The 15,785-nt window shown below is 41.0% G+C and overlaps 1 protein-coding gene across 2 annotated transcripts in view; it reads left to right on the top strand.

Moving 5' to 3' along the window:
* The window catches only part of LOC129708449 (alpha-1,6-mannosylglycoprotein 6-beta-N-acetylglucosaminyltransferase B-like), a 656,277-nt gene extending 648,210 nt beyond the window's left edge, over positions 1-8,067 (top strand). For both annotated transcript variants that reach the window (XM_055654227.1, XM_055654226.1), the window contains exon 17: positions 6,440-8,067. In XM_055654227.1, the coding sequence (XP_055510202.1) occupies positions 6,440-6,638 (199 nt within the window). In that variant the 3' untranslated portion in view covers positions 6,639-8,067. The remainder of the gene's footprint in view (positions 1-6,439) is intronic.
* The last annotated feature ends 7,718 nt before the right edge of the window (positions 8,068-15,785 follow it).

Genomic DNA, 15,785 nt, shown 5'->3' with positions numbered 1-15,785 from the left:
GATTTAAAAGAAAATAGATGCAAATCAAAAGTACCCACAGGTTGTTTGATGGTTCAGTTTAGTTTATTATTGTCACCTGAAAAGTTTTTTTGTTGTGTGCTGTACAGTCGATGAAAAGGGGTCTGAAGAAGAGTTTCGGCCCGAAACGTTGCCTATTTCCTTTGGTCCATAGATGCTGCCTCACCCGCTGAGTTTCTCCAGCATTTTTGTCTACCTTCGATTTTCCAGCATCTGCAGTTCCTTCTTGAACATGATTAAAATCAAACTGTCCACAGTGTATAGACAAATATAAACACTATATTTGTATCATTAGGTTTTGGTTACAATGATCAAAGGCCTAAAGGACTGAAATTGGATTCCCAATTTGGGCTGATTTATTTAATTTCTGTCATGGTGATATTTTTGGTGATCAGGTTACTGTTATGACATATAATAATAATAATAAATATAATAATAACTTTATTTATAAAGCGCTTTTAGACAACATCAGTTACCACAAAGTGCTGTACATGGGAAGTCAACAAAAAGTTATTACAAACTACTAAAACCATTAAGACGACAGGACTATAAAAACAGTAAAAATTAAAAGACATTAAAAGCACTAAAACAGGAACAAAGTCTCAGCCAGTGTCGAAAGCCAGTGAATAAAAGTGAGTTTTTAGGGAGGATTTAAAGATGGACAGTGAAGGGGCCTGTCTGATCTGCAGCGGCAGGGTGTTCCAGAGTGCCGGGGCAGCAACAGAAAAGGCTCTATCCCCTCTGAGCTTCCGCTTAGACCTTGGTACCTCAAGGAGCAGCTGATCCGCTGACCTGAGGCACCGGGCAGGAGCATATAGGTGGAGCAGCTCAGAGAGGTAAGGCGGGGCGAGGCCATTGAATGATTTAAAAACAAATAAAATAATTTTAAAATTAACTCAAAAGTGCACTGGGAGCCAGTGAAGGGAGGCCAAAATTGGCGTAATGTGCTCCCTCTTTCGAGTTCCGGTTAAAAGGTGAGCGGCAGCATTTTGGACCAACTGGAGACGAGCCAACGAAGCTCGTGAGACTCCGGAGTAGAGCGCGTTACAGTAATCCAGCCGAGATGTAATAAAGGCATGGATTACTGTTTCAAAATGCTGCCGCTCGAGAATGGGCTTCACCTTTGCCAGCTTCCTTAGGTGAAAGAAGCTGGACTTAACCACTGCGCCTATTTGTTTATCTAATTTAAAATCACCGCAATAAGCAGGAAGAATTAGAATTTGAAAATCATAATAAAATGCATATACTTGAAGACTAAATAAAAACAGAAAATGTTGCAAACACTCAGCAGGTTAACACTACTGGGAGAAATGAAGCAGAGTTAAGGGCCTGTCCCACTTAGGCGATTTTTTAGGCGACTGCCAGCGACTAAGCTGTCGCCACACGGTCGCCAGGGTGTCGCCCGTATGGTCATGAGTAGCCTCCTCACTTTGCCCAAAGGGCCGTAGCATTTTTCTGGTTGTCGCTGGATTTTGAAATGTTCAAAAGCTTTTGGCGACAGTTGGCAGCCATGGCCTTGTCGTAACTTGTCTTCTCCTGACATAGGAGCTGTCGTAGGTTGTCGCCAGGATGACGTAGGTTGTCGCTGGTGCTGACCGGTGAATTCCATTGGCGACTACCTACGTCAACCTACCTCAGCCGGTGACAGGTACCGGCAACTGAATTGTCTTCAGTTGTTTTCAGCTGTCGCTGATAGGCTCATAGGTTGTCGCCTGTGTGGTCATAGGTTGTCGTAGGTGTGGTCGTAGGTAGACGTCCTAATGGGTTGTCAGTACCTTGCCTTAGCTTGCCGTCGACTAGGTGGTAGGTTGTTGTAGTTATTGTCGTAGACATTGTCACAGGGGGGTTCAGTCACCAGTTTTTCGGCGACCTGCTACAACTATGACAGTCGCCGGCAGTCACCCACAAAATCGCCTAAGTGTCGACAAGGTCCATTAAAAAACCCTTTGACAGCACTAGGAAGGAGACAAAAAAAAGCTTGGACACTCCAGGACTGCAGATGCTGGAATCTTGAGCAAAACACACAAGTAATTCAGCGGGTCAGGCAGCATCCATGGAGGGAATGGACAGAGGAAGTGTCAGAGATTATGGGGAGAAGGCAGGAGAATGGGGTTAAGGAGGGAGAGATAGATTGAATGGCGGAATAAACTTGATGAGCCAAATGGCCTAATTCTACATCTATCCCTTATGGCCTTAAGACGTTTTGTGTCGGGACCCATCTTCAGACAATATAGCTTATATAGCCTCAGAGAGAATAAGGAAGGCGAGAAGCTGTGTCTGATAGGATAAAACACTAGTAACCAAGGACATGAGCTTTAAATAAGACTATCTGATCAAGGAGTGAATGGAAGCAGTTAGAGAGTGTGAACAATTAGTTTAGTTTTAAAACTTAAACAAAAGAAAGCAAAACACCAAGTGCTGGAGTAACATTCCCTCCATAGATGCTGCCTGACCCACTGAGTTACTCCAGCATTTTGTGTTTTGCTCGAGATTCCAGTATCTCCAGTTCCTTGTGTCTCCATGAATATGCCAGGTTCCAGCAATAGATGATTTTTCAATTATTCCTGTTGAAAAAAGGTGTTGTTGTCAACAAAAGGAATGGTCGCATGGAAGAAACTTCCCCTTGCTGTTAGCAATGTGTGCCAGCTATACTGCACCAAGTTGGGGAAGATAGGTGGTGTTGTGGATAATGAAGCAGATTTTCAAAGTCTACAGAGAGATTTAGGCCTTTTGGAAGAGTGGGCTGAAAGATGGCAGATGGAGTTTAATGCTGATAAGTGTGAGGTGCTACATCTTGGCAGGACAAATCAAAATAGGACATACATGGTAAATGGTAGCGAATTGAGGAATGCAGTTGAACAGAGGGATCTAAGAATAACTGTGCATAGTTCCCTGAAGGTGGAATCTCATGTAGATAGGGTGGTAAAGAAAGCTTTTGGTGTGCTGGACTTTATAAATCAGAGCATTGAGTATAGGTTGGGATGTAATGTTAAAATTGTACAAGGCATTGGTGAGGCCAATTCTGGAGTATGGTGTACAATTTTGGTCGCCAAATTATAGGAAAGATGTCAATAAAATAGAGAGAGTACAGAGGAGATTTACTAGAATGTTGCCTGGGTTTCAGCAACTAAGTTACAGAGAAAGGTTGAACGTTAGGTCTTTATTCTTTGAAGCACAGAAGGTTAAGGGGGCACTTGATAGAGGTCTTTAAAATGATGAGAGAGATAAACAGAGTTGACATGGGTAAGCTTTTTCCATTGAGAGTAGGGAAGATTCAAACAAGAGGACATGATTTGAGAATTAAGGGACAGAAGTTTAGAGGTAACATGAGGGGGAACTTCTTTACTCAGAGAGCGGTAGCTGTGTGGAATGAGCTTCCAGTGGAAGTGGTGGAGGCAGGTGCGATTTTATCAGTTAAAAATAATTTGGATCGGTATATGGATGGAAAAGGAATGGAGGGTTATGGTCTGAGTGCAGGTAGATGGGACTAGGGGAGAATAAGTGTTCGGCACGGGCCGAGATGGCCTGTTTCCGTGCTGTAATTGTTATATGGTTATATGGTTATATAACATGGCTGCATATTGATTTAAAAATATATAGATGTTCATGCCATGGCTATATTAGAATACAAGCCAATGAACTTGGGAAATGTGGAATTTGCTCATTGTTGCAAATAATAAAAGGTTGCTTAGGGCATTGTGGGGGAATAAAAATTCTAGTAATAAAGTAAAGGCGAACCATTTCCTGACAATTATTAAGTAATAAATTAGGTCCGGTGTCTGGAGAATTAAGTCTATGAGACCAGACTCCAAACCGCATTGGAGACACTGCCAAGGCCAAGGAAGATGAGAGAATGGTGTGTAACTGAATGGATTTGTGGCACAATTTAGATTGGTGGTATAATTACCAGATGCTTGGTGCACTGACCAGCCCTCGGAATGTGAGTAGTATGAAGAACATAGAATATACCACAGTACTTTATGGGAACTGACCCTTCGGCCCACAATGTCCATGCCGAACATGATGCCGACCATCTCTTATCTGCCTGCACATGGAACATAGAAACATAGAGACAGAACATAGATGCATCTTAGCATAAAAATACATCCAAAAGAATCTGAATGTCGATAAATATAAATTTAGACTTTTGGATGCATATACAAATAGATTTATAAATTAACATATAGAGTAAAATTGTCAATGTTAATTACGTGTCATTTAGCAAATTTCAATGTGCAACATCATTTTATGGATAATTAGTCAGAGTACAAGGCAGAATTTCTTGATAGATATTATCTTAGGGACTATTCTAACAGACTGCCATTCTACAAATAGAGTCATAGAGCACAGAAACAGGCCCTTCAGCCCATCTTATCCAGGCTGACCAACTTGGCATATAGGCTCTAGTTCCATTTGCCTGCATTTAGCCCTTCAAATCCATAAATCTGTCCAGATAGGCTGGTAAAGTTACATTATGTAAATAATATGTATTTCCTTCAGATACAAACATGTGTTTCCCGCACGGTGGCGCAGCATTAGAGTTGCTGCCTTACAATGCCAGAGGTCTGGGTTTGATCCTGACTACAGGTGCTATCGGTACAGAGTTTGCACGTTTTCCCTGTGACTGCGTGGGTTTTCTCAGGGTACTCCAGTTTCGGCCCACATCCCGAAGATGTGCAGGTTTGAGGTTAATTGGCTTCTGTAAATTGTCCCTAGTATGTAGGATAGAACTTTTTAAGGTAAGGGGGTAAAGATTTATTAGGAATCTGAGGGGTAACCTTTTTACACAAAAGGAACTGGATGTGTGAAACAAGCTGCCAGAGGAGGTAGTTGAGGTAGATACTATATACGTTTAAGAGACATTTGGACAGGTACATGGATAGAATAGGTTTAGTGAGATATGGACCAAGTACAGGCAAGTGGGACTACTGTAGATGGGACATGTTGACCAAAGGGCCTGTTTCCGTGCTGTATGACTCTGTGTACAGGTGATCACTGGTTGGCGTGGACTAGGGCTGAAGGGCCTGTTTTCATGCTGTATCTCTAAATTAAAGTAAAAGAAACACTGTCTTTTTATCTTAGAATCATTGAGATTTATGCCTCTTTAGAAAGATATTCAACATGTTGTGTTCATAGAGTCTTCGAGCGATATACAGTGTGGAAACAGGCCCTTTGGCCCAACTCGCCCACACTGGCAAACAATGTCCCAGCTACACTAGTCTTGCTTACCTGCGCTTAGTCCGTATCCCTCCAAACCTTTCATATCCATGTACCTGTCTAACTGTTTCTTAAACAATGGCATAGTCACTGCCTCCTCTGGCAACTTGTTCCATACACCCACCACCCTTTGTTTGAAAAATTTACCCCTCGGTTTCCTATTAAATCTTTTCCCCTTCACCTTAAACCTATGTCCTCTGGTCCTCGATTCCCCTACTCTGGGCAAAAGACTGTGCATCAACCCGATCTATTCCACTCATGATTTTGTATACCTCTACAAGATCTCCCCCCACCCTCCTGCGCTCCATGGAATAGAGACCCAACCTGCTCAACCCCTCCCTGGAGCTCACACCCTCTAGTCCTGGCAACATCCTCGTAAATGTTTTCTGAACCCTTTCAAATTGAAAATATCTTTCCTATACCATGGTGCCCAGAATTGAACACAATACTCTAAATGCAGTCTCACCAACGTCTTATACAACTGCAACATGGCCTCCCAACTTCTATACTCAATACTCTGACTGATGAAGGCCAAAGTGCCAAAAGCCTTTTTGACCACCTTATCTACCTGAGACTCGGCTTTCAAGGAACCATACACCTGTACTCCTAGATCCCACTGCTCTACAACACTACCCAGAGGTCTGCCATGTACTGTGTAGGTCCTGCCCTTGTTCGACACCCCAAAATGTAACACCTCACACTTCTTTGTATTAAATTCCATCAACCATTCCTCTGCCCAGATCCAGATCGATCCAGATCCTGCTGCAATCGTTCACAACCATCTTCACTATCTGCAAAACCACAAACCTTTGTATCATCAGCAAACTTGCTAATCTTGCCCTATATGGTCTCATCAAATTCAAGAAAGAGAGATGTTTAGATTTATATTATTTCTAGCTTGAAGACAAGCATAAATTGCATAAAAAGCATAAATTGCTTACACTCAGTAGATCAGTTGGCACCTGTGGAGAATAAAACAGAGATAATGTTTCAGGTTAAAGACCTTTCACCAAAACCCGTGCGTACATCGGGAGAACATACAAACTCCGTAGAGACAGCACTCATAGTCAGGATCGAACCCGGGTCTCTGGTGCTGTAAGGCAGCAACACTCACTTTAAATTAAAACAAGCTTCTTTTAAGGTGAAATCATTTTTGAAATGAATAGCGATGACCGTCATTATAAATAAAACTTGTACTTTATAGATTTCAGTTCGTCTGCGACAGCATTGAATCTGAAGCGAACCATCTCTATCCCGCCTTTGAGGAAATAGCTCAAGACTGTTACCTTCAGAAGCAGGTCCTGCTGTTCAGCTGCGCAGGTCACCATCCGAAATATAGGCGGTTCTGTCCCTGCAGAGACTTCCGTAAGGAACAAGTAGCACTCTGCAAAGGGTGTTTGTGAGGCTTGAATACGAAGACTGTGCAAAAAGCAAGTTTGGTGCAGAAGTTCACCAAATCATCCACAAAACACAAAGAACTCCCCATGAAGGCATTTCTCCGTCATCAAAAGAAACTTAAAGTGACTTAAGAAAATCTACAAGGATGCCAATACACAGATGGATTTGTTGTGAGAAAGGCTGCCTGAACAGACAATATCCAAGCTGTGAATAATTTGGCAATGTCTTTATTACGTGTTTGCTCATGTTGCATGCAAATGAGAAGTCCATGTGAACATTTTTAACCTACATTTCTTTATGATTAAATAACATTTCAGACCATACCTTTGCTCATCAATGAGTCAAATTAGAAATCTGGATCAAGAATCAACAATTCTCAAATTTGTTGATGAATCCTTTCATGAAATGTTCTGTGTTTCTACTCAAATGATTGTTACATTTGTTACCAGTGCAATAATTTAGGATGTCATGAGATCAAGGATGATGTTTTATGTTTTTAGATTTGGCACAGAAATTCTACATATTGCTCAAGTAGTCAGTTAATACAACGTTATTTCATGCTATCAGTCTTTTGTCAGGGAAGTGATTTGATACAGCATTCTAAATATTCTAAATTCCAATCCTTACGAAGTTTACTATGTTTTGTTTTCAGAGTTTCTGACCAGATTAGTGTCAAACAAATTACATTGCATAACTACCCACTTCTAATACTTATTCTGGCAATATTTAGGCGGAGACACAAGGAACTGCAGATGCTGGAATCTTAGGCAAAATACAAAGTGCTGGAGGAACTAAGTGTGCCAGGCAACATCTGTGGAGGGAATGGACAGGCGACAGTTTGTTGAGTTTAGTTTAGAGATACAACGCAGAAAAAGGCCAACGAGTTTGCGCCGACCAGTGACTATCCCACACACTAGGGACAATTTACAATCGTTACCGAAGCTAATTAACCTGCAATCCTGTACATCCCTGGAGTGTGGGAGGAAACAGGAACACGTGGGGAAAACCAACGCAGGGAGAATGTACAAACTCCGTACAGACAGCACCCGTAGTCAGGATCGAACCTGTGACTCTGGCTCTGTAAAGCAGCAATTCAGCCGCTGCACCACCGCTCTGCCAACATTTTGGATTGGGATCCGATCTATATAAGGCTCCTGACCCGAAACGTCGTTGTTCCATTTCCTCCACAGATGCTGCCTGACCTGCTGCCATCCTCCAACACTTTGTGCTTTCCTCTGTACTCAGAGGGAGAAGATTTTGAAAGAAATTATCGCAATTGGTACTTTATATTGAATTTACATTAACACTATCTGTATCATGTTTTTTCACCGAAAACTCCACTAAATGTGAAATAAATATAAGAGCATATAGAGATGGGCAAATAGTTATTGCTAAGATATTTTAGATGCTATATAGCCCTTAAAGAATGGGTACTCACATTGGAAAGTGTATCTTTGTACGTTGAAATAGTTTGTTGTGGCAGTGCTGAGAAGATCTCTATAATCTTGAAATAATGCTGTTAAATAACGTGTACTGTACAAACGATCTTTTTAAAATTCCAAGCTCAGCTATAATATTAACTATAATCATCCATTTTGCCTCCAGTGAACCAGTAAAGGACTTCCATACAAATTATATGTATTATTCCCTCACCTCATTTTAAGACCTGCAATTTCAATTGTTCTTCTCAAGGGAAATCCCTCTGATTGTGAAGTTACATTCAGCTAATTTGGGAAATGGGAATAACAATATTTAACACCACTCGTGTTTTAATCAAATTAGCAGATGTTAAAAGTTAATTTGATGGAAGCATTTTATTTAAATTGAACACAAGTGAATAAATATTTGAGTTTTAAGAATTATATTACACCCTTGTCAGGGACAGGGCTGTGAAATATTGCTTTTAACCAAGCATTAACTTTGCTGAAGAGCAAATGAGCAATCATTTTGTAAATCGACTGAAATATTGCTCTTGTTCTGGAGGGATGAAATGAACTGCGTCTTTGAAAAAAATAAATAAGTAGACAACACCGCCCACTCAATGTAAAGGAAGGAACTGCAGCTGCTGGTTTGCACTGACGATACTGGTTTACACTGTCAGTCTGAAGATTGGTTCCAACCCAAAACGTCCACTCAGTTTGAAGAAGGGTTCTGAATCAAAAAATTACCTTCTCTACAGATACTGCCTGACCCGCTGAGTTACTCCAGCATTTTGCATCAATCCTCTCAATGTAAATCATACAATTGGCTGGGAAAGATATGTTCAGATTTAATATGTAGAAATGGTTAAAGTTTAGTTTAGTTTAGAGATACAGCAGGGAAACAGGCCCACCGATCCACGCCGACCAGCGAACCTACAAACTCTGCACGTCTTTGGGACATGAAAGGAAACTGGAGCACCTGGAGAAAGCCCATGCAGTCACAGGACGAATGTGCAAATTTCATACAGACAGCACCTGCAGTCAGGATCGAACCCGTATCTCTGGCGCTATAAGGCAGCAACTCAACTACTGCGCCACTGTGCCGTTAAAATTAGCCTGAAGAAGAATGGATCTGCTTCGATTGTGGTAAGGAATATGTGGTGATGCTATATCGCAATGTTGTTGCCCTTACATCGAGCACAATTGTACTGAATATTGTAAATACCCTTATCCTTGTTAATTCATTCACACAAGTTGTCATCAATTCATTTTCAAACCAACGTACTGGATAAAGGTGAAGCAGAATCTGTGTGGCAGCAGATTTTATATTTAATATCTTTAATGAACCAGGTGTAACAATAAGATAAATTAATGTTGAGCTATATTCCATTAAATAGAGAATAAAGCAGAGCAAGTAATACTCCATTGATGCTGCCACACCCACTCAGTTTCTCCAGCAATTGTGTCTACCAAGTGATGCTGACACTGTGCCCTGTTTTTTACCCGACAATAATTGGCTGACCACAGACACAAATATATCCCATTGGGAATGCACCAAGTTTAGTTCCAATGTGTTAGCTGGTGAATGGGATCAGAGGATTGAAAAGAAGGGATGGGTCCAGTCTTTGATTATGTTGGTTTCTAGCTGCGTGAAGTGTAGATAGTTCACAGCAGCAGAATGAGGCCATTCAGCCCATAAAGTCTACTCTGCAACTCATTCATGGCTGATCTAGCTTTCCCTCTGAGCCCCATTTGCCTGCTTTCTCCCTAAACCATTGACATCCTTACTACTCAAGAATCTTTCAATCTCCATCTTAAATGTACCCAATGACCTGGCCTCCACAGCCATCCCGTGGCAATGAATTCCACAGATTCACCACCCTCTGATTAAAGAAATCTCCTTTCTAAAGGTTCATTCTTTTATTCTGAGGCTATGGCCTCTGGTCCTAGACTCTCCCACTAGTGGAAGCATCCTCTCCGCATCTATCCAGGCCTTTCACTATTCAGTAAGTTTCAATGAGGTCTACCCTCATCCTTCTAATGATGGAGTCAGCATTGGGCACTCTGGTCTGTGTGATGGACTGGGCTACATCCACAATTCTCTGCGTGAAGTGTAGATGGAGTCTGTTCTATGTGATGGACTGGGCTACATCAACAACAGACATTGAGAAGACCTCTTTTGTGAAATAAATGGTTGATATTTTGAAACATATTTCTTGCTTCATAAAAGATCCAAATGAATGTCATAATGAAATGATTGTAAGTATGTGTCCATAAATGAATGACCTTAGCAAATATAAATTATTTCCTTTTAGTAGATTACAATATTCCTGTTTGAATAATTGGTGCCCTGTTAGTTGGGTTATGACCAGGCCTTTATGTACATGTGAATGCCCAATACCATAGTGGAATCTTCAATCAAGTTAACAATCTAAGCCAACGATGCATTAAGTAAACCTCCATTAAGTAAATTCACATATAAAAACAAAGAACTGCAGATGCTGGTTTATCCCATAGATAGGCACTACATGCTGAAGCAACTCTGATGGGCAGGCAGAATCACCAGAGAAAAAGTAGAGGTGACATTTCGGGTTAGGCCCCTTCTTCAGGCCTTTCTTTTCCAGTTTTCTTCCCCCACAATCAGTCTGAAGAAGGGACCCAACCTGACATGTTGCCTGTGCTTTCCCTCCACAGATGCTGTCTGACCAGCACTTTATGTCTATCTTAAGTAAATTCACTGCCTATCTTTCCGGCCATCTATATTGCTGTATATTTACAAATGAGTGCAAAGCCATATTTGAAGTGCCCTTGCTGTTCACCAACTTTCATAAACACATCTTTCAATGTGTGTGAAAATGTGAGAGTCAGATTGCTCCTGCCAATTCATTACAGGTGCATGAATGTTCAGCAATGTATTATTGTTGAAATACTGCCTAGAATTTCCTTCCGCACCATGACACAGGAATTCAACCACTGTGTCCATCTCTAAGCTGACCTCCATCATCATGGAGTCATAGAGCTGTAACAGAGTCATAGCACGGAAACAGACCCTTCAGTCCACTTTGTCCATGTCGACCAAGTTGGTAAAGTGGCTAGTCCCATTTTCCTGCATTTGGCCCAGATCCCTCTAACCCCTTCATATCCATATATCTGCCCAAATGTCTTTTAAAAGTCTTAATTGTATCCACTTCCATAACTTCCACTTGAAGCTTATTCCAGATATGGACAACCTCTTGGGTGAAAAAGTTGCCCCTGAGGCCCCGCTTAAATCTCTGCTCTCGCACTTCATCAGTCCAATTCCTTCTCTCAATTCCCTCTCGCTCTGCAACTCATTCTACCTCACATAGGCAGGGCAGGCGGCATCTGAGATCAGGATTGAACCAACTTGGTTGGCATGGACAAAGTGGGCCGAAGGGCCGATGTCCGTGCTCTACAACTCCATGACTCTAAGTCTTTCTAAAAGTCCTTATACATTTACTGTAATATCCTTGGCAATGCTTCCTGTTATTCCTTCAAGGAACTGAATAATTTGGTTTAGTTTTTTTTTTGAATTACAGCATGGAAACAGGCCCTTCAGCCCACCGGGTCTGCTCCGACCAACGAGTCCTGCACACTAGCACTATCCTACACTCCAGGGGCAAGTTACAATTTTACCAAACTGATTAACCTGCAAATCTGTACGTCTTTGGAATGTGGGAAGAAACTGGAGCACCCAGGAAAAATCCACACAATCCAAGTCATGGGGAGAATGTGCAAACTCCGTACAGACAGCACCTGTAGTCAGAATCAAATCCGGGTCTCTGGCGCTGTGAGGCAGTAACTCTACCACTGCGCCACCGTGCTGCCCACTCATCATCCTTCAGTTGGAAATTCACGTCGATTATTTTTTTGTTACCTTCTGCCTTTAAATATTTTGTTCTTTCTACTTTCTCATGAAGATATCCCCACCCGCATGGAATGAATCAAGTAGATCCACAGTCTCCTGGTTTTGCTATCATGGCACAATCGCCTTTTGCATTGAAACTTTATGTGAAAGTGGTTGTATACTTTCTATGCAGTTTATATATAGACACTAGGAACTGCAGATACTGGTTTACAACAAAAGATACAAAGTGCTGGAGTAACTCAGCGGGTCAGGCAGCATCTCCAGCACTTTGTGTCCTCCTCTGCAGTTTATTTTATTACCAGCGATGCAGTCAACCTGGGCCCAGAGTTTAATAGAACAAAGAAGAGAAAATCAGAACCTTGGATATATCAGAATTGTATTTACAAGGAATTAATTACCTTCATGTGTTATGATGCATAGATATGGATTCATATGTTTCTGCATCACTCCCTTTAATTAATAATTAAATATGTCAATACAAGTTTCTTGTGACTTTGTGATGAACAATCACGATGTTTCAAAACAAGTTTGCAATAAAGTTAGGCGACACCACCATCTATTGATCATTGCAGGTAACTACAAATAGCTTTTCTATTCCAAATGACAAACTTTTAGATTTAGATTACATTTTTTTAGTTTAATTTAGTTTAGAGATACATAGAAACAGGTCCTTTAGCCCACATCGACTGTCAGTCACCCCCTCAGGCTAGTTCTAAGTAATCCCACATTCACATCCACTCCCCACACGTAAGGGGCAATTTACAGAGGACAATTAACCTATAAACCTGCACGTCTTTGGATGTATGTGGAAGGAAATCGTAGCACCTGGAAGAAATCCACGCGGTCACGGGGAGAACGTGCAAACTCCACACAGACAGCACCCGAGGTTGGGATTGAACCCGCTAAAATGTTACAATAATTGATGACATGCAGAAATTTACACATTTAACAGCAGCAGTAAGTAAACACTCAGAGAGGAATCTTGTAATCGCAAATACTTTTGGTGTTTAATTGTTGACGTATTCATAAATATACATAATCTGGGCCAAATTTTGTAAATTTAGTCATTTTTGCTTACATTTTGTAATTCTCATACCAATTTAATTTTCAAAAATAATGAGTGGATAATATTTCTGATTAATATAAACCATATAACCATATAACAATTACAGCACGGAAACAGGCCATCTCGACCCTTCTAGTCCGTGCCGAACACGTATTCTCCCCTAGTCCCATATACCTGTGCTCAGACCATAACCCTCCATTCCTTTCCCGTCCATATAACTATCCAATTTATTTTTAAATTATAAAAACAAACCTGCCTCCACCACCTTCACTGGAAGCTCATTCCACACAGCCACCACTCTCTGAGTCTAATCAGTCCTATTGTCATTTGTCAGTATACTTATCCACTTGAAATATTAATATATATTCAAATATAATATGCACATTTTTACAGAAACAGATGTGCATATTGGGGATTATGGACAAAATGCCCAGTAGGTAATTAATGAGTACAGTTGCCCTGAAACTGCAGTTGTGACTAAGTGTCTAACTAAAGATCCCGATTAAATCCTGATTTTGGGTGCTATCTGTGTGGAGTTTGCACATTCTCCCCGTAACCGAGTGGGTTCCCTCTGATTGTCTCGGTCTCCTCCAACATCCCAAAGATGTACTGGCTTGAAGGTTAATTGGCCTCTGTACATTGCCCTGAGTGTGATAGGAATGGATAATCAGAATTGTATTTACAAGGAATTAATTACCTTCATGTGTTATGATGTATAGATATGGAACTACAGCACCAGTAGTTAGGATCGACCTAGGTCCCTGAGGCAGCAACTCTACCGCTACATCTTTGTGCCGCCCCTTGTTCTATGGCCTCGTGTGGTGCTTTAGCAAACAGCTGGATACACCATGCTCTCAAGGTTCTGTACAGGTTAGTTCAAAGAAGCCCTAGAGAATCTCAATTGTTCATCAAAATACACTGGGACTGTCTAAGTACTGGGTCTTGTCTACTCATAAAAATATCTCAAACCTAATTTTTAGGAAAGCCTGGGGGTTGGGGGCCAATAGAAAGATTAAACGAGAACTTACCGTTTGAAGTTTGATCTTTATTTTATGAGAAGTTGAAGTGAAGGAATACGTGAAGAGCCTGCCAGCCCGTATGCGCGTCAATCTTCAGAGCAACTGGATGAAACCACAACCAGTTGCAGAACTTAAACTATAGAAAGACTAACAAGTCTAGAGTTACCAGATGATCTTTTATGAGAATCAGGGTTGGGATTGGAGGGCACGTATTAATCTTTCTATTTTATTTCGGTCACGTGAGTGGCTACATGAAGACTTCAAAGCTATGTGGTTTCATGCAGTGACACAATCTGTGTGTGAAATACTTAACCAGATAAAACCACAAATGGTAAAAAGACATGGGTTATTAACAACATGATGCTAACTTGCATACATGGCCATTGCTCTTAATCGGACCATAGTCCCAATTGGCTTTGAGTTAGACAATAACTCATGCAACCCTGTTCAGAATTCTATCTGCAAATATCCAGACATATTCAACCAAATTTTATAACTTCTGAACACGAACTATGTAAGCCTCTTGCTGTATGATGAAAGGGAAATATCCAATCTATTGGCTGCTAGTGAGCCATCAGCAATCTCTTGAGAGACTATTAAATAAAGAAACTATCTTTCATCTCATAAGTACTAGCAAGCTCAGTGTATCTGTATACATAATCACACCCCCAATCTCCGATCTGGTGGGTATGCTGTCAACTCCAAATGTACACAACTATGCCCCTTTTTGCTTTATGAGATTATTTCCATAACATGCTGCCCTAATGTCAGTTATGATCCAGACACCGAGCCAGAGATTGAGTAAAGACTGTGTTCTTTGTGCTGAAATCAGTTGCTAAAAGCATAATCAACTTAAAGATACTGCTCCCATTAGGAATACAGTAGATGAATATCTGCATAATAATTTACTGATATACATTGCACACTACGATGACTGTAGGCTTTGAGAGCGGTTATATAAAAACCACCTTGTGTAGCGTTAGTGAACAACGGGTGAATAGCCAATCATTTGTTGTCCCACATAGAACTATCAAGAATGACAAGACAGCACAAGCAGTGTTAATTGTGCTATCACATAATCCCTTCTCTAAGCCCCAACTGAAAGCAACACAAACTTCTGTCATTTCCGTTTAAAATTAACTCACAAATCTTGTTCACAAATATCCCATACAATTGTGGAGAGTTAGCTGCCCGAGAGAAAAGGCTGCACCAGCCATCACTCGTGACTTCGAGTAAATAGGAGCTTCTTAGCCGCCTTACCATGGCCTGAATGAATAGGCAAAATTGGCACAATTAAGTTTCATGTTGCCTCATCCTTAATATCGTAAGAGGCATCTACTGATAAACCCCTAAGTCTTATCAGCTGCAAATTTTGCATGTCATCTAAAACTTGATTACACAATGCCCTTTGATCTGAGTAGGGCAGCATTAGGTTCCACCACTGGCTATGTTATCAATCACCCAAATATATCTGTGCCTCTTGTGTATAGATATGGCAAAGTATGCATCTTCAAGATCGATTCTCTGAATCAGCTAAATTGCTGAAAGCCAATCATCCATCTCAAACTGGGTAACCAAACACATGATCAGATTAGCCAAATCCTTACCTGATTTGACATGCTCCATGTTCGTACAATCTTGAGAAATATCAGAAATATACCCCTTTTTGGTCTTGGGCAGACAACTCATCCTCTGTGAGATGTCATTGATTCCACTTGGAATCACCGTTCCTCTATTGACCATACGGACGGACGTTTCTT

This window comes from Leucoraja erinacea, chromosome 23 (assembly GCF_028641065.1).
Source record: "Leucoraja erinacea ecotype New England chromosome 23, Leri_hhj_1, whole genome shotgun sequence".
NCBI classification, from domain to species: Eukaryota; Metazoa; Chordata; class Chondrichthyes; order Rajiformes; family Rajidae; genus Leucoraja; species Leucoraja erinaceus.
This window is presented reverse-complemented; position numbering and strand designations above follow the sequence as displayed.